The 20012-nt window shown below is 47.4% G+C and overlaps 1 protein-coding gene across 2 annotated transcripts in view; it reads right to left on the reverse strand.

The window, feature by feature from the left end:
- The window catches only part of ADAMTS2 (ADAM metallopeptidase with thrombospondin type 1 motif 2), a 233432-nt gene that overhangs the window by 23769 nt on the left and 189651 nt on the right, over positions 1 to 20012 (reverse strand). For both annotated transcript variants that reach the window (XM_082453442.1, XM_082453443.1), the window contains 3 exons: positions 5152 to 5297; positions 2273 to 2448; positions 987 to 1120 (listed from right to left, as the gene is read on the reverse strand). In XM_082453442.1, coding sequence (XP_082309568.1) covers positions 987 to 1120; positions 2273 to 2448; positions 5152 to 5297 — 456 coding nt within the window. The remainder of the gene's footprint in view (positions 1 to 986; positions 1121 to 2272; positions 2449 to 5151; positions 5298 to 20012) is intronic.

Raw genomic sequence — 20012 nt, forward strand, 5'->3', positions numbered from 1 at the left:
CAGGAAATGTAAGTAATAAGTTCTTCTTTCAATGGCACTGACTTCTCTGTGTAATCATTTGGTCACCTCCATCAATTAAAACCCCTCAGGTACAGGGGAGACACTGCTGTCTTTAAGTATTTGGCTGAGTGTTTGGAGTGTGAGCAGACTGTATGGCCTGCCCTCCCGGCTGGCTGCAGTCCTCCTGAAATCACGTGCCTGGAGAGAATCCCTGAGCTTGCCTCCAGCTACTCCACACCCCACCTCCCTGCTCTTCTAGCCTCATCTGTCTCCGCCAGGGGGCCTGTGGCATTCTGCCAGGCTCTCTGCCAGGGACATCCTGAGGATGCTCGTTTCTCAGGAAGGTAAGATGAGAATCAGCCTCTTTGACACCTACAATCAGTCTCATCTACACAGAGGCTTCCAGGTGTTTCTAGGGGACGGGACAGTTCTGCACTCATGTTACTATTTTATGCCGTGTGTGCCCCACAGTTGTCTCTTGTAACAGCCTAAGATTGAAGCCAAAGACAATAAAGTAACAGAAAACAGAGCAGGGCATTTCTACAAAGAGCCAAACCAACGAGAGCCATGGTGGGCCACCCTGATCGAGAGTAAGCTGTCCAGTGCCCAGAGGAGTGCAAGGACATGGCAGTGCTTCACAAGGGGTCCCCCAGGGACCATGTGCATCAAGATCACCTGGTAAAACTGGTAAAACTCATGCTCTGGGCCACAGCCTCAACCTATGTAAGCAGAATCTCTGAGGTGGAACCCCAAGCTCCTCAGGTGGTTCCTCAGACTCAAGTCTGAGAACCTTTGTCATGGAGAGGGGCAGCAGGGAGTAGCGGGTGGGAACCAACATTTGCTGAGAGCCTGCCCTGATCTAGATGCTGTTTGCAACACTTTGCAAGCTCAGCCTCAGTGAATCCTCCCAAAGCCCCAGAAAGCTGAGGCCCTGAGCTGCGGCTGCCCCTGCTCCCGTGGCACCGCACTGGCCTCGTGGCACTCACCCTGCAGTCCCCACGCACGCAGAGGCTGAAGGCGTCCTTGTAAGAACAGCGCGTCCCATCGTGCACCATGCGCTTCATGGACACCACCTCCCCAGTCTCCTTGGACTCGCAGTAGAGGTGGCATCTCTCTTTGGCTGGAAGGGAAGCAGAGGGGTGTTGGTGAGGAGGGCCAGCTGCACCGCTCACTTGGCTTGCAGTTTCCTTCCCAAGTTTGCTAAAGGGAAGCACCCTGCAAGGAGAAACTCTCACCCAGGAGGGTCTTCTTACGATTCACCCGCCCCCCTACATGCCTGACCTGGGCCGGGAGAGAAAGCGAAAGGGGGCAGATAACTGCAACTCCCTTCGTGACCCTGTAGTGTGGGACTTAGGAAGAGCTTTTCTCAACTGAGCCAGGCTGTTGTTGGTGCAGCCAGATCTCAGATTCCCGAGGCCCTGCCCAGAGACCCCCCATATCGAGGGGAAGGGAAAATGGCTTTTTACCAGGTCTCTACCTGGAGACCCTTTTCAGTCAACCTCTGAAACCCCAAATAAGATGCCCCCTGATTCAGTCTCGGGTCCCTGGCACCTTCCCTTCTCAGCATTTACCTCCGAGGTCACTATGACACCACGTCATTATTTGATTTTTCGCCAGACCAAAGCCTCCCTCTGAGAGGGGGATCTGTCTGCTCTGGCACCGCCTCCTTGAATGCACACGTGGGGCTTGCAACAGGTGCTCAGCCGGTGTGACACACATGGGGTGATGGAGACAGCAGAGCAGGCCCCAGTCCCCACTCCCCTCCTCTGCCCAATGCCTGGAAGGAACAGAAACTGTGTTTCTCCATCATTTAGTGGGAGGGGGACCCAAATGAAATACAAACACTCTCATGCTTGAAACTACCAGACTTTTCAGTTCTAGGAGCCAACAAATGCCTTTTGATGCTTAAACCAGTTCAAGTCACTTGGAACTGAGAGCTCCCACTGAAAGAAGAGGGATCAGAAGTAACCTGATTCCTTGGCAGGCTCCGCCCCTGCCCTCCGCCTCATGGCTGAGCCAGGGTAAAGGCGCAACGCTAGCCTTGTCCGCTGGGTGGCGAGCACAGGAGCCTGGGGCCAGCTGGGCCCCGCCCTCTCCGCTGCATCCTTGGCCAGGTGCAGTTGTCTGGCTCTTCTGGGATTGCAGTCCTGCCGTGAGCCCCAAGCCGGCAGCCACCCTGCCCAGGGTGGGCTCTGCTGGCATCCCCATGCAGAATCAGTGGCCCAGTGTGCCCTGGTCTGTACACTGAATGCCCACTCCCCTTAGGGCTCACCATCCCGGTGCTCGTGGGGCAGCCAGTGGTGCTGGGCGTCACCATGCTCGAAGTATAGGTCCCACTGCCGGCACTGCTCCTCACGGAAGTCAGCCAGGGCGTCAGGGCAGTCCTGGGAGTTGCAGAGCTGGAAATCGTAGGCAAGGCCTGAGCAGGTGCGGCCCCCATTGGCTGGGCTGGAGGAGAAAGCAGAAAGGTCTTGCAGCTCAGTGCCAGGGAGAGGCCAGCACACGGGGTGCCACTTGTGGGATTTGGGGGTAATCCCTGATCCTTGGGGGTCAGGGGGCAGCTCTGTCAAGTGAAGGGACGCAGCCTTGCCCTGTCCCAGCCGCAGGACCTGGGCTATCCCCCAGCCTCCAGGGCCTTGCAGCATCACTATAGAAGGCGCTGGTAATCCTCTCTTGGGGGCCTCATGGGAAGGGAGCATCTACTCAGCCCCTGTGCACCCCCCACCCCCATCCCAGCTCCTGTAGCTGTGGCGGTGAACCAACAGTGAGCTGTAACAGGGTGTTTAGGTTCTGCTGTGCCCCCGGCCATAAGCCCCAGGGCGGTGGAGCTGGGTGAGCCTCCCCTACATCCGGGCCTGGGCCTGGGCCTCACATACGCTGGGAACTCAGAGCAATTCTGAAGTAGTGGAATCTTGCTACAAGTGTTCTTAACAAGTGTCAGGTACACAGTGGACACTCCATCTCCAGCTTTCCTCCATCTCAAGAAAACTTGGGCTGTGTTTCTGTAATTTCCTTACTTTGTTGAGAACATCAGCAGTCCACAAAGCACTAACCCCACAGGAAAGGCGCCAGCTGGTGGCCAACAGGTGCCCATGGCAGGCAGGGTGATGGGGCGTGGCAGGCCAGCACCCTGGGAGGAGCTGGGGGTCTTCAGTGCTGCCATCTGCTAGGCATGGCAGAGCCAAGCAGAACCCGAGGTCCGCCTGAGACTTGGGCAAAAGTCATGTTCTGCTGTGATGATGGATGTATAGCATATAGCACTGTAGAGTGAATGATGGAAGGGGCTGGCTTCCATGAGGCTCCTTGCACAGTGCCATGTTCTCAGGGGAAGTCGGTGGAAATAACAATCTGAGAAATTTGTGGAGAAAGAACCAAAAGGCCTCAGTGTTTGATGGGGACCATGAAAGAAAGGGTGACTTTGAGATTTACACCAGGGCCACTGATGGGACCACAGACCAATGACAACACCAACCAGGGCGTCACCAGGAGGGGGTGCAGGCCTGCATGTAGGTGTGGGGAGCCCAGGGGCATCGTGCAGCAGGAAAAAGCAGGAAGGGGTCGGGCTGTCACTGGAACCCCCAGCCAGCCCAGACAGGAGCCATACAGATTCAAATGGAAATCCATGATAATTCCAAAAGAGAATGTGAGTTGGAGAATTCAAGGGAGGCCAGGGAGGAAGAGAAATTGAAGGCCTTGAGCTCATGCTGTAGATTGTTTGCAGTTCTGCAGTCAAAAGAGTGGCGAGGCGAAGAACACAGAGGGAACTCAATCCAGTGAGCGGGGGCCCAGCTGGGAACCTCAGGAGTCTTCACACTGGCCACAGTGTCCCAGGAAAAGCTACTGAGCCAGGGAGCAGCAACTAAAGATGGGGCAGCATAAGGCCCAGCTGTCGTCTCCAGGAGGACACACGAAAGGGGAGGCCCACGGGGCGCACTGGCGTTGCTGACAAAGAGGCTGTGTGGGGCCTGTGGGCTCTGAAATGCTCTGGGCGCTGCAGCTGTGCATATTCCCCGCGGATGCAAGTGAGGCTGGCAAAAATGAACCGTGCTCAGAGCTCTGTGTGGCGCATCTGTGTTGTCTGATAGTCACTGCTGTGCACGGAATGCTGGCACTGGCCAGGGGTTAGCTACTCTCCAGGCCCAACAGTGTTTGTGAAGAGATGGAATGGCAGGCAGTTCTGGCAGTTTTGCTCACGTCACTGCTGCCCCTGTCCCTTGCTGCCACCAAGAAGGCTGAACCAGCCAGAGGGGTAAGAAAATCCCTAGAGTGCGCAGGTGGGGAGGGACAGAACATAGAGCACCCAGAACCTGCATGATCTCCCCCAGGGCCAGACCTGGGGGTGAGTCCCCTGGACCCCAAGAGCCCAGCATCAGGCACCACGAGGAGTCAGGGCCTGGTGTGGGAGAGAGAGGGGTTGTCAGGCCAGATCTGCTCTTCTGACTGTGCACCCTGGACCAGAACCTGGAAGTCCTCACCCAGCACCCTGTAGCCTCTGAGCTTCTAACTTCTTGTCTTGTCAATCTCATCTTGAGGCAACTGTAACAGCCCCAGGGGAGCTCTGAGGATAGCACAGGGGATGGGGCCTGCCTGGGAGGCAGGATGTGGAGCATGGGTGGAGGTGGGAGTCCAGCGGGCCTTCGGGCAGCCTCTCCAGGCTGTTTCTCCCCTGGGCAGCTGGGGATGGGTGGCATGTCACTGACCCTGCCTCTTGCCTGATTGCAAACAGCTGCTCTCCTACTCAGGCTCCCGGCATCCTGCAGCCCGAGAGAGCCCTCCTCTTTATCCCCATTGCCCCATCTCTGTTCCACCTCCTATTCTTGATGCCCTCAACCAAGAAGAGCAGAGGAGGTCGGTGTCTAGAGTAGGATGCAGGCCAAGTGGGAGGAATGGCCCTAGGCCAGCAGGTCAGAAGACCAGGTTTCCAAGTCTCCAGAGCTGGCTCTGGCCCCAGCAAGCTATGTGGCATGAGCCCTCCCCTCTCTAAGTCTCAGTCTCTCCCAGGAAGATGAGAAGGGGCCAGAGCTGCCTGCCCTCACACCCTCTCCAGAACTGACATCCGCAGGGGCCTCGCAGGATAGGGTTGGCTAGCAAGGGCCCTTGGGGACCGCAGCTGCCACCGAGGAAGGCTGGGAAACATCAGGGCCAACTCACTGTGGGTTGTCGCACTGACGGGTCCTGAACTTCACACCTGTGCCGCAGGTACGCGAGCAGGAGCCGAAGGGACTCCAGGCACCCCAGTTGCCATCTCGCTTGAGGATGTCAGGTGTCAGCCAGATGCAGTGTCCTTTAAAGCAGTGCTGAAAGACAGAAGGTCACATGCCCCCCACCCTTCAGCCTGCAGTGCCCGTGATGACTGCCTGGCCCTCGAGGCACAGGGAGAACAGGCCCTACTCACCCCTAGAAGCTCAGAACTTTGCTGGGAGGCATGGTAAGGTGTTGGCCCACCCAGCTTCCCCCGACCACCACCCTGGCCTCCCACCATCCTCAGTGCCTTGTTCAGCCTACTCTGTCCCCACAGCCAGAGCCCACCCCACACCGTGTCTGCAGGATGAAACCCCCAGCCTGGCGTGCCCACACAGCACCATTCATAAAGATGTAAGCGGCACATCAAGCCAGTGACTCTAGAGACATGTAAGGTCTACTGTTTAAGTAAAAAAAAGCAATTTAAAAGAAATATGGAAACGAAGGATAGGTGATATGTTGACATGGTAAAAATTCATGAATATAGTAAGTAGAACACTGGAGTACAAGAAACTCAGGTCTACAACTTGAATCTATCACTCTGCCGTCCTTCCTAGTCCAGAGAGGAAGCTTATACAATTTAGGGCCCATTTGAAGAAGGTTGCAAAATTAAAAATACTAAATTAGGTATAAAATGGAATATTGATTTAGAATTAGAAAATATAAAACAAAAAATTTAAAAACTGACAATTACCACAAACCACCAAAAACAGAGAAAAATGATTTTTTTCAAATTGATTGATGGACACAACATTTCCTGCAGTTCTAACTGTATACTCTTTCATGCCCTCTTCATATGACAATAATTTTGTAGGACTGTATTCCATAGGGAGAATAGAAATATAATGCAGTCATTCCTCAGCAAGCTTTTTCTGTAAGGGCCAGACAGTAACTGTTTTAGTCTTTGCAGGCTACATGCTCTCTATTTCAACTATTCAACTCTGCCATTAGAGCATGAAAGTGGCTACAGACAACATATAAATGAATGGAATGGCTGAATTCCAATAAAACTTTGTTTACAAAAGCAGCAAATGGAAACTTCTAGAATGGAGCTGTAAGAAACTTGGTGAACTCTCTCCTCAGTAAAACAGCTATTTAACTGGTGAAAATTATTTTCTAAACAAACCATTTAAATTATCTGGACAAAAATGACTGACTGTATAGCATAGGGAACTATATTCAATATCTTGTAATAACCTATAATGGAAAAGAATCTGAAAAAGAATATATATAACTGAATCACTTTGCTGTATACCTGAAACTAACACAATATTGTAAATCAACTATACTTCAATTAAAAAAAAATAAAGTATCTGGAAATTGTCCTAAGGTCAATACAACAAATGGAGAAAACTTACTAAATCTTGGTAAGAATAGTGAAAGTCTATACACTTGAGCCACAACCCTCTCCCATTCCTTCCCCATCTCAGAGTGATGGAGGCTTTACTGCCTAAAAGACAGAGGTCTTTGTCTCCTCAGCTCCCAGTCTAGGGCTATCGTTTCACCCTGGGAAAGGCAGGCCACTGGCATCTCCCATACCTCCCAACTCTGTGTTGCAGAAAATCTGTTCCAGTCAGGGAACTCCCTTTGCCCACCTAGTCCTCACTCCCAGACTGGAGGCTCTACCCCAGGTATGGCAAACCAAGAATACAGTACTCCAGCAGCCCCTTCTCTGGCTTGCTTGTAGGGCAGAGGTTCCATGCTGAAAGGGAAAAGCCAAGAAGACTAGAAGCTACTATCTCTATCCAGTGACCTATTCGTAGACCAGGAGTGTCACTGTGGAAGTGGACCACCCTGCTCCTAGCTCCAGCGCAGTGGTGCAGTAGTCTTCCCAGAGGGAGAGGCAAAACTGAGAGCTCCATAGCTCACCCTAAGAGGACTAACTTTATTTGGAACAGAGCATGAGGAAGTTCATGCCTAAGGGCATTGTCAAAAACAATAGAAATCTTGGTAGTGAGCAACTAAGAGGAGGCCAGTAGCTCCACAATACTAGTAAGCAACAAGTAAAATGGTAAACCAACTAGAAGAGTAACCAGGGAAAAGACAGCTAAGAGCCCTCCTGGAGTCTGAGCAAGCCTCAAATGTTGGTAACACCCTGCCTCTGTGAAGGGTCCAGAATCTAATTGGGTCAGGCTGTAGACAAGTTGTACCCCAGGGCAACTGTATCAAAAACAATACACCATCAGCTAGCAGCTAGTGAAAGCTAATTGGGTGTGATACCAATAGAGGCAGAACAGCCAGAAGTTTAGCTGGAAGATCAAAGAAAGAGACAAAGAGAACCTGGCTAACCCCACTGTTCTGGGGGTGGAGGTGGGAAGCTGTGTGGCCCGGGTGACTATGCATATGCCCAAGGCTGTGATCTCTGAGGGGCAATATCAGCAGCTGCATGCTGCGGGGCAAATAAAATTTATTGAAACAGTGCATCCAAGTCACTAAAGAAATAAACAGGTAAACAAGCAAACAACAGCACAACAAGGTCTAGGGGAATCAATATCCAGTTTCTTCAACATATCATCTAAAATGTCCAGTTTCAACAAAAATTCCTGAGACGTGAAAAGAAACAAGAAAGTGAAATCTATACACAGGAAAGTAAGCAGGCAACAGAAGCTGCCTTTGAGGAGGCCCAAATGTTAGAATTAGCAGACAAAAATTTCAAAATAGCTATTATAAATACGTTCAAAGAACAAAAGGAAACCATGTCTAAAGAACAATGCCTCACCAAATGGCATCAGGAAAGAGATAGAAATGAAAAAAACACAAACAAAAAGAAAAAGAAATTCTGTAGTTTAAAAGTACAAAAGCAAATGAAAAATTCACTAGAGGGCTTAGTAGTAGATTTGAGTTGACAGAAGACTCCATGAACTTGAATATAGATCAATAGAAATTATGCAATCTGAAGAGAAGAGGGGGAAAAAAATAAAGAAAAATTAACAGAGCCTCTGAGAAACATGGAAGACCATAAGTTCACTGAAATGTGCACAGTAAAAGTGCCAGAAGGAGAGGACACAGAGAAAGGAGTAGAAAATATTCAAAGAAATAATGGCTGAAAACTTCCAAAACTTGATTAAAAACATTAACATACACATCCAAGAAATTTAACCAAGTAAGGTAAATGCAAAGAAATCCACACCCAGACACAATATAGTCAAATATAGAAAGACAAAGGTAAAATGTCAAAAGAAGCAAAAGAAAAATGACTCACTGGAAGCCCAATAAGATTAACAGTTTGGGATTAGCAGATGCTAACTGGTATATATAGAATGGATAAACAACAAGGTCCTACTGTATAGCACAGGGAGCTATATTCAATATCCTGTGATAAACCATAATGGAAAAGAGTAAGAAAAAGAATATATATATATATATATATATATATATATATTTGTATAACTGAGTCACTTTGCAGTACAGCAGTAACACAACATTGTAATTCAACTAAGAAATTAAAAGTATTTTGAGTTAAAAAAAGAAAACAATTCTATTTACAATAGCATCAAAAAAAAAAAGAAAGAAAGTAAAAGAAAAAAACCTTAGGAATAAATTGAAGAAAAAAATGCAAAACTAGTACACTGAAAACTACAAAACATTGTTGAAAGAAACCAAAGATCTAAGTAAATGGAAAGACATCCCATGTTCATGGATCAGAGTTTAATATGGCAGCAGAGTCATACCTCATAGATACTGCTGGTTCGGTTCCAGACCACCACAATTAAGCAAATATCAAAATAAGGAGGGTCACATGAATTTTTTTGGTTTCCCATTGTATGTAAAAGTTATGTTTACACTATACTGTAGTCTATTAAGTGTGCCATTATGTCTTAAAAAAACAATGTAATATCTTAATTTAAAATATTTTATCACTAAAAAATGCTAACCATCAACTGATAATGCAGGGCTGCCACAAACTTTCAATTTGTAAAAAAAAAAAAAAAAAGTAATGTCTGCAAAGCACAGTAAAGCAAAGTCCAATAAAACGAGGGATGCCTGTACTCCCCATATTGATCTGTAGATTCAATGCAACACTTACGCTGGAATTCTGCAGAAATTGAGAAACAGCTCCTAAAATTCATATCAAATGTCAAAGGATCAGAAATAGCCAAAACAATCTTTAAAAACAACAAAGTGGAAGGACTCAGACTTCCCTATTTCAAAGCTTACCACAAAACTACAATAATCAAGACAGTGTGGCCCTGCCATAAGGACAGACAAAATTATTCATGGAACAGAATGCAGAGTCCCTAAAAGAATCTTTACATATGATCAACTGATTTTTAACAAAGGTACCAAGTGATTCAATGGAAAAAGAATAGCCTCTTCAACAAATGGTGCTGAGACAACTGGATATTCACATGCAAAAGAATAACGCTGGACTCCTTCCTCACATCTTACACAAATATTAACTGAAAATGGATCATAGATCCAAATGTAAGAGCAGGAATACATCTTCTTGACCTAATGGCAATGGTTTCTTAGTTACAACACCAAAACACAAGTGACAAAAGAAAGAATATCTAAATTGGACTTCACCAAAGTTAAAAGCTTTTGTACATCAAATGATACGATCACGAAAGTGAAAAGACAACCCACATAATGGGAGAAAATATTTGCAAACCATATATCTGAGCAGTCTGATAAGGGATTTGTACCCAGAATGTATAAAGAATGATTATAACTTGATAATAAAAAGATACCTCAATTAAAAAATAAGCAAAGGTTAATGAATAGACATTTATCCAAAAAAGATATATACAAGTTGCCATTAAGCCCATGAAAAGGTGCTCAAAACCACAATGAGATAACACTTCACATCCACTGGGATGGTTATAATAAAAACACAGGTAATAAGTTTTGGTGAGGATGTGGAGAAATTGTTAGTAGGAATGTAAAAAGGTACAGCTGCTTTGGGAACGAGTTTGGCAGTTTCTCAAAATGTTAAAAATAGAGTTACTATAAGAGCCAACAATTCCACTCCTAGACACATATTCAAGAAAAATGATACATCCATGCACTAACTTGTACACGAATGTTCATAGCGGCATTTCTCATAATAGCTGAAGAGAGGTAGCAGCTCAAATGTCCATCAACTAATAAATGGATAAATAAAAAACAGTATATGTATACAATGGATTATTATAGAGCAACGAAAAGGAATAAAGTACTGACACATAATACAACCTGGATGAACCTTGAAAACATTACGCTAACTGAATGAAGCCAGTCACAGAAGGATGCACATTGTACAATTCCATTTGTATGAAATGTTCGGAAGAGGCAAATCTAAGGAGACAGAAAGTAGATTAGTGATTGCCGAGGATTAAGGGGGAGGGGGGATGAATCGGAGTCATGAACCATGACTACTAATGGTTACGGGGCTTCTCTTTGGAGTGACAAAAATGTTCTAAAATTTGATTGTTGTGATGGTTGTACAACTCTGTGAATATACTGAAAACCATTGAATTGTACATTTTAAATGGGTGAATTTAAATGTGAGTCACGTCTTAATGAAACTGTTAGGGGAAAATAAAACAGGTGGCAGGTGGAGTTGGTATGTGTGCTCTAGCCTGCTGTAGAAGGTTGAGCGAAATATTTTTTAATTTTCAGTAATTTAGAGACGTTATTGGTGATGTTATGTGAACATGTAGATGATCAAATTTGCTATCCAGTGTGCTTCCGGATATGGATTCAGGGTATTTCAGGTTTTCTTTGTCAGAGCCTGATTTAAAATGCTTTTTGAATTAACAACTCAGTAACTGTTGCTGTCAACATTCTTATCGTAGGGGCAATATTTTGAGCTTTACATTGCCTTTGATGTTGTCAACATTTCATGTCAAAATCAGAAAGAAGTTTAAATGCTTTTCCAACGTGTTCATCTGATTCCCTCCTCTTCATTAACTGCATTGTCAAACGTTTCAAGAGCCTGTTACTTATTTCTCTTTGATATTTATCTCTTCCTCCTCATGAATGACTGCTTTAGTTTGATCTGAAACCTTTTTTCATTATAATTAAATTTTTGAAGTCAGATTTATTGCTACTGATTTCTTTACTCATTTTAAACTTTTATTTATTTTCCACTGATTTTTATCTGAATTTTCTTTAATAAATAAATTTGAAAATGGTAAAAGAAGGTATCTTTATACATATATCTAAATCAGAAGTCTGTCGTTTCTCCCTTTATTGAAGCATTCTGAAACAACTTTCAAAATTGCAGTTAAACTAGTAACAGCTTTATCAACATTTTGAATAAACTTTTTGCATCCCATCTGCATTCAGGTTTCTCTCCTGGACTTTGAAAATTATTTTTAGTGCCCCTTGTGTTTTGTAATGTGTATGTTTGGAGGTCTGGACAGTTTTTAAATAAGCAAACCATCTTATTAAACTTAGCATTTCCAAAGAAGTATCCAAGTTGGATCTGTGTTAGTGCCCCATCTACAAGACAAACCCCAAAAGAAAACAAACTATTGCAAAGATAAAAGTAATCACAACCTCTAGTATATGTGAGGCCCCTTTTCTCCAATCAATTGAGGAGACTGTAGTGAACATAGCACAGATTCTGCAACAACCCTGGGTGAGTTGGCACAGAGGCAGTAAGAGTATTTCTAGAAGCTATTCTTACACCTGGATAGAAACAACAACCTAACCGTACACGTAAGGTACTAAAAACCATGTAAAAAAACCAATAAATATACCCCAAATCCAATTTCTCCTTAGCCAAAGCCACAAAGCACCCACGGCCCCTCTAATGTCAACAGGAGAAGTGTATCAGAGGGGAAGGAGGAGTGATCCTAATTGATTATGGTCAGTGCAAATATATGACCATGTGAACACATTGTGAGGCCTGTCCCAGGGCCCTGGAAGGGGCTTATGCAAGTTTGGGGCCCCAAAGCTTATATATTGTCAGCTTCACGGTAAACCCATCTCTGCTCCCTTCTCAAAACCTTCTGGGGTTCCCCACTGCTGCAGGATTTAGACTAGCCCTGTGGCCTGGCTCCTACACACCAACACTGCTCCATCTCCCATGTCACACCAGGCACCGGAGCGCTGACTGCTCTCTGAACAGACCACACTGTTTTTGTGAGCTCCTCTGCGAAAGAAGCCCGTAGCTCCACTTCCTTCCCCACCCCTGAAGTAATGCAGGGACCCCCCGGAAGAACAGAGACGCTCACTCCCCCAGCTGTGGAGAGCTGCTTGTTGCTCGTGGCTGACAGTTGAGTCCCTTTATAGGAAATGCCCTCAGCCAAAGACAGCTGCCTAGCCTGGAGTCATGCCCTTTTCCTAGGGACAGCCATGGCCAGAGGTCAAGGTGGGGGACAAATCTGAACGGCCAGCCCGGAGCTCCGGGCAGGGTAGGCTGAACCCACGTTGTGACCACACCACTGTTCAATGACTCTCTCTCTCTGCAGGTGTTAATCCTGACCATGCTCCTCAGGAAACACCTTGCCATCAGCCCTCTGTCTCAGAGCCCATTTCCAGGGCAGCCAAGCTCCTGTCTCCATGCCCACGTTGCTCCCATGTATCCCTCCTGGTTCTCGGCTCTTGTCTCCCTAGATTTGTGCACATCTCTGCTTGGGAGCCCACCTTGCCTCTTCTTCCTTACACAGGCCTCTCACTCCTCCCAACCAGCTGAAGCACTCCCAGGCCTGCCTTTGCACCAGTCTGAGCCCACAGGAGGCTCTGCAGAGGCTGCCACTCCCTGGATTCTCCTTCCTGGGCTCTGGGCAAGTGATCAAGGGCTCCACCACCACCAGGTTGGGCACCCGGGCACATAGTCAACAAGCACGGTCATGAGCTACCTGGGGTCTGGCAGGCCTGGCTCCAGGTCACCAGTGATGCTGTCCACATCTTTCCCGGGCCACAGTTACCTCATCTCCCACCTCAGAGCTCCCCTCACTCAACCAGGGAAGGGAAAGACCCACAGAAATACTTATTAGTGTCCCCCTCAGCTGGTGGAGCAAGGGGAGGGCTGGCAGGAAAGGAGGAGGGCCCAGGCAGGGGAATGCTGTGGACTGAATATTTGTGTGCCCCAAAATTCACATGTTGAAGCCTAACCCCAACGTGATGGTATTAGAATGTAGCACCTTTGGGAGGTGATTAGGGTGGAGCCCTCATGAATGAGATTAGTGCCTTTAAAAGAAGACAAGGGAGAGATGATTTCCCTCTCCAAAATGTGAGGACAGGGAGAGAGGATGGCAGTCTGCAACCCTCACCAGAATCCGACCATGGCGACACCCTGATCTCGGATTTCCAGCCTCCAGAACTGTAAGGGATAAGTGCCTGTTGTTTAAGCCACCCTAGTCTCTGGCTTTTTGTTATAGCAGCCCCTGTTGACTAAGACAAAGAGGATGGGAAGGGTCCTGGCACCTCTGAAGGTTGTGACGGGGCCCAGCCTCTAAATCACTGGTGGGCATGGGAACCAAGGGCCGGGAGGATGGAGGAGGCCACATAGTTGTCCCCCTGTCCCCACTGAACAAATTGATCCCCAGTTTGTAAATGAGGAGCTGGGCATGGGACAACTCAGGACACTCCACAGGCCCATGGTGTGATGGATCACCTCCTCCACAGACTTGGGTCCAACCAAATGCACAGAGGCAACACACACGCACTGTAGAAAATATGAAAACAAGGCAAAGCAGAAAGACAGGAAAATCACCCTAAATTCCACCACTCAGAAGCTGTCCCTCTAATATTTGGTTTATTTCCTCCTGGATGACTATGAGCATTTAAAAGACTGCAGTTATCCCAAATGAACAATTTTATACTCTGATGCTTCAGTGTTATTATAAAAGAAACATGTTTAATATTATTAAAATGCTTTGTAAACGTATGTTTAAATGCCTACAACTATTTCATCCAATAGAGAGGTTTAAACATTTAAAAGCTCAAAGTCACATGTCATGAGTGAATTCAGAGCCCACACGTACCCACGGACAATCCTGACCAGGGCTGCCTCTCAGGATAAGTACCACGGAGAGCGCTGGTGCACCTAAGCAGGGCTGGGAACACTGCCAGGTTGGTCTGAAAGCCTGAAAGGCAGACTGTTCTTTTCAGGAAGTGCACATTTAGCATTTCTGAACCACTGTGATCCTGGGTTTCCGTTCTCCACCCGCCAGCATGTCCCAAGCTGGTACCATGTGCCAGGAGCCTGGTCTGTGAGGATAACTGAGTTGGACACTTAGGTGACGCACCCGAGGGGTAAAGGATGGCTCAAGGTCACACAATGAGGAGGGAGGGAGGGACCCAGGGCTTAAACTCCCATGCCCAGACCGTGGGCTGACCCTGTTGCTAGGCCTGCCTGCCAGTTCTCGACTATGCAGCAAAAGATGGGGCATCACAGGGCCTCTGCACTCTGGATAAGCACTGTGGCACACGTTTCTGAAACAGTCCTTCTGAATTCATGAAAACTTAGGGTGGGTGTTGCTTCCCCAAGATACTGCAGGTGAATGTGAGACACATGAAGGACTCCTTCCTGCCAAGACACACTGACGCAGGAGCCATCCGGACCCAGCTGGATCTGCACCCCGCCTGTGACCCTGACCCTGGCTCAGGCAAGGAGGGCAAGGTGAGCCCACAAGCCCGGCCTGCAGGGTAGAGGCACCTGGGGGGACCCTCTGTGCTTGGCCTGACCCTGCCTCCAGGGTATCCAGGGCATACACTGTGTGGCCACAGGGCGCACCTGTCTGAGAGCAGATCTGAGCCATGTCCCCAGCACCCTGGACAGGGCAGGTCATGAAGCAGGCTTAGGAACAGCTATCATCAGCTCAATCAGTCCTTCCCTCTCTCCCACCATCACCCAGTCTCCTGGGGAGCCATGTGTGTTAATCAGGTCTTTTGTTTTCTGGATTCTGATGCTTTGACTTCTGGGCCTTGCTGACCCTGGGGGGACTGTCCCTCCCAGGGTTAGCCAGTTCCTAGAAACAGTAAACAACTCATCCACTAGTGTAATTTTCAAACCAATCAATCCAGAGCACACAGAGCCACCTCCTTCATCAGGGCTCCTAAATTCCAGGCCACCATCCTCCAGCCTAATCACTCCAGGGCCAGTCAGGTGCCAGACAACTAGGTCCAACCCCTATGCCCCAGAGCCCACTGGAATTATTCACACCGGCCAATCCTAAGCCTGCTCGCCTTGCCTTGCCGTTCCTTTCTGCAGAAACCGCAGCTCCTGCCGCCCTCTGCTCTCCAACTGATCCTGATGCTTCCCTGTGTGCCCGACCGCCCCCCCTCGCCCCCCTGCCACGGTGTGGTGTGGCCCCTCCCTTTGGGATCTGTGAGGAACAAACTATCTTTTCAATGGCAATTGTCTTGATCTGTTGGCCCTAATGTACCTCAACTTTTCTACTAATACATCATACTTTAAAACATCATGCTCCTCTCATCCACCCTCCCCAGCCATCCTCACCGCGCTCCGACCCAATGAGGTCCCCCCGCCTGGATCACTGGTCCCACTTCTCTACACCCTTCGGGATTTGGCTGGGGTCACTGACCAGGAAGCCTCTCTGAGCTCCCGACAGGCCCCTCCCCATCCCGTTCCTCACCACCATGTCATGGCTGCCTCGTCACATTCGTGGCCGACCCCCACAGACAGCGAGGTCTGATGGAGGCAGAGGGAGCCTGACACATGGATGGATGGATGAATGTGAAGCTGAGGTGACTAATCAGCCTAATCCTCAGGTCCACTGCCCACGTCCATGTCCAAGATCAACAAGCTCACCTCTCCCCTCTCAGCCAAACACGCCTGCCCAAAACTCCTGATTCCATGAGAAAGCTGTGTGCCCACTGGCCCCCATTCCTCACCGCCCATCCTCGCCACTTGATCTCACCAACACATGCACTCTGCACCCTTCCCACCCCATTGTGGGAACCCAGGCAGACAATGAAAAAGCCATCAAACTGAGGGGCAGGCAGTGGAGGTGGCTCATCTGTAGTCTTGTTCCTTCTCTCCAGGTCATCTCTGCGGATGGAATATAGATACATTGTTCCGTCTCTGGGAAATGGTGGGAAACTGTGAGTAAGCAGGGAGATAATCCAGTGATGGAGGCCAAGAGGGGAGAATGCGCTTGGGATGACCCACTGTGGACATGAGGACCCCAGGCAGAGCCTGAGTGCCGTGTGACCCCCTGCCAGGGGTCTTGCAACGGGGGCAGAGAGGGACGGAAAGGGACAGCTGAGCTTGGCAAAGCCCTGGTCCCTGAGATGACCTGCTATTTCTCCAACCTGCCTAGACTTTCCCCCTGTTCCCTCCTGCCTCTCCTCTCTCCTGGGCCCTGTGGCTGTTCTTGCAGGAAAGGGAGAGACAAAGGATGATTGCTTTCCAAATATAAGATTACATTGCAATAAGTAACTCATAGAGGCAGAGGATTCTGATAGGCCCCCGGGAGGTGCCCTTCCCCTCCTCCTCTCTCCCTTTGCCCCTCCAGCCCCACTCCACACACACACCAGGAATCCCTCACCTAGGTCAACTTTCTACCCACGCTCCTTGTGAACGAGGGCAGGCTGAGCTAAGCCCCAGCTCCACCCCCTCAATCAGCACAAGACTGATTTTTAATATATAAAATGATGGGGTTTTTACTGGGCTAAATGAACTAAGGGTCCTACCACCAAAAAGAGTGAAAGGTCGTCACCGAGTCAGTGCTTTCTGTGAGAAAGGGTACTTTGGCCACATCTGCCCACCTTCCTCACCAGAGCCCACGCCCACTCCCACCTCCCGCCCAGGAGAAGCGGGCCAATCAGCTGGCGGTCAGGCACTCTTTGGCCCACATTTTGCAGTGGTCAGTGGTCCTGTGGGTGAAGGCCAGCCACACACACCCCTGGGCAAGCACACTGTGCAGGGGCTGCTCCCACTCTTTCTCTCCACCCAGGGCTGGACTTGGAGGCGCAGGCTGGGGAAGGAGGCCATGCTGAGCTAGTCTCATTCTCCAGTTTAGCACTTACTGGGCTCCCCACTGGGGTTATGGCAAATGTTTTGGGGCCCCGTTCCCTCCCTCGAGCTCCTGTGGGGAGCAGGGCTACGAGGTCAGTTCTGGCATTACTAAGTCCCTGGAGTATTACTAACAACATTTTATTTCCAACTTCTGACAGTTCATTAAGTCTAGGGGCACAGTTAAATCACCTGGGGCACCTCTTAAAAATACCGTTTCCCACGTCTTCTAACAGAAACATACTCGTGAATGTTCATTAGCAGCACTATTCACAAATACCAAGAGGTGAAAAAGACCCAAATGTCCATCAAACGATAAACAAATGTGGTATATCCATACAGTGGAAGGTTATTTGGCCATAAAAAGGAATGAAGCACTGATATCTGCTACCACACAGATGAACCTTGACGTTATTACGCTAAGTGAAAAAGGCCAGACACAAAAGGCACATATTATATCATTCCACTTATATGAAATTCCAAAATAAGCAAACCCATAGACAGAGAAAGCAGATTAGTGGTTGCCAGGAGCTGGAGAGAGGAGAGAAATGGGGAGTCACTGCTTAATGAAGTCTCTTTTTGGCGTGATGAAAAGTTTTGGAAACTAGATAGTGGTGATGGTTGCACAACATTATGAATGTACTAAAAGCCACTGAAAGTGGTTAAAGTGATGAATTTTAAGTTATGTGAATTTTACCATAATTTTACAAATAAAGAACCAAACAAAACAATTCTCAGTCCTTATCCCAAATCAAAATCTTCAGGGTGGACCTGGAAATCCATATCTTTAAGAAGCTCTGGGGCTTCCCTGGTGGCGCAGTGGTTGAGAATCTGCCTGCCAATGCAGGGGACACGGGTTTGAGCCCTGGTCTGGGAAGATCCCATGTGCCGCGGAGCGGCTGGGCCCGTGAGCCACAATTGCTGAGCCTGCGCGTCTGGAGCCTGTGCTCCACAACAAGAGAGGCCGCGATGGTGAGAGGCCCACGCACCGTGATGAAGAGTGGCCCCCGCTTGCCACAACTAGAGAAAGCCCTCACACAGAAACGAAGACCCAACACAGACATAAATAAATAAATAAACAAATACTTAAAAAAAAAAAAAAAAAAGAGCTCTACCCACCACCAGAGCCTCCCATCAAGCCTCTTAGATAGCCTCAACCACCAGAGGGCAGAGAGCAGAAGCAAGAAAAACTACAATCCTGCAGCCTGCGGACCAAAAACCACAGTTACAGACAGATAGAGAAGATGAAAAGGCAGAGGGCTATATACCAGATGAAGGAACAAGAAAAAACCCCAGAAAAACAACTAAATGAAGTGGAGATAGGCAACCTTCCAGAGAAAGAATTCAGAATAATGATAGTGAAGATGATCCAGGACCTCGGAATAAGAATGGAGGCAAAGATTGAGAAGATGCAAGAAATGATTAACAAAGACCTAGAAGAATTAAAGAACAAACAAACAGAGATGACCAATACAATAACTGAAATGAAAACTACACTAGAAGGAATCAATAGCAGAATAACTGAGGCAGAAGAACGGATAAGTGACCTGGAAGACAGAATGGTGGAATTCACTGCTGCGGAACAGACTAAAGAAAAAAGAATGAAAAGAAATGAAGACAGCCTAAGAGACCTCTGGGACAACATTAAACGCAACAACATTCGCATTATAGGGGTCCCAGAAGGAGAAGAGAGAGAGAAAGGATCAGAGAAAATATTTGAAGAGATTATAGTCGAAAACTTCCCTAACATGGGAAAGGAGATAGCCACCCAAGTCCAGGAAGCGCAGAGAGTCCCATACAGAATAAACCCAAGGAGAAACACGCCGAGACACATAGTAATCAAAGTGGCAAAAATTAAAGACAAAGAAAAATTATTGAAAGCAGCAAGGGAAAAACGACAAATAACATACAAGGGAACTCCCATAAGGTTAACAGCTGATTTCTCAGCAGAAACTCTGCAAGCCAGAAGGGAGTGGCATGATATACTTAAAGTGATGAAAGGGAAGAACCTACAACCAAGATTACTCTACCCGGCAAGGATCTCATTTAGATTTGATGGAGAAATCAAAAGCTTTACAGACAAGCAAAAGCTAAGAGAATTCAGCACCACCAAACCAGCTCTACAACAAATGCTAAAGGAACTTCTCTAAGTGGGAAACACAAGAGAAGAAAAGGACCTACAAAAACAAACCCATAACAATTAAGAAAATGGTCATAGGAACATACATATCGATAATTACCTTAAACGTGAATGGATTAAACGCCCCAACCAAAAGACATAGACTGGCTGAATGGATACAAAAACAGGACCCATATATATGCTGTCTACAAGAGACCCACTTTAGACCTAGGGACACATACAGACTGAAAGTTAGGGGATGGAAAAAGATATTCCATGCAAATGGAAATCAAAAGAAAGCTGGAGTAGCTATACTCATATCAGATAAAATAGACTTTAAAATAAAGAATGTTACAAGAGACAAGGAAGGACACTACATAATGATCCAGGGATCAATCCAAGAAGAAGATATAACAATTATAAATATATATGCACCCAACATAGGAGCACCTCAATACATAAGGCAACTGCTAACAGCTCTAAAAGAGGAAATCGACAGTAACACAATAATAGTGGGGGACTTTAACACCTCACTTACACCAATGGACAGATCTTCCAAAATGAAAATAAATAAGGAAACAGAAGCTTTAAATGACACAATAGACCAGATAGATTTAATTGATATATATAGGACATTCCATCCAAAAACAGCAGATTACACGTTCTTCTCAAGTGCGCACGGAACATTCTCCAGGATAGATCACATCTTGGGTCACAAATCAAGCCTCAGTAAATTTA

Source organism: Balaenoptera physalus (genome assembly GCF_965194825.1).
Source record: "Balaenoptera physalus genome assembly, chromosome: 3".
NCBI lineage: Eukaryota > Metazoa > Chordata > Mammalia > Artiodactyla > Balaenopteridae > Balaenoptera > Balaenoptera physalus.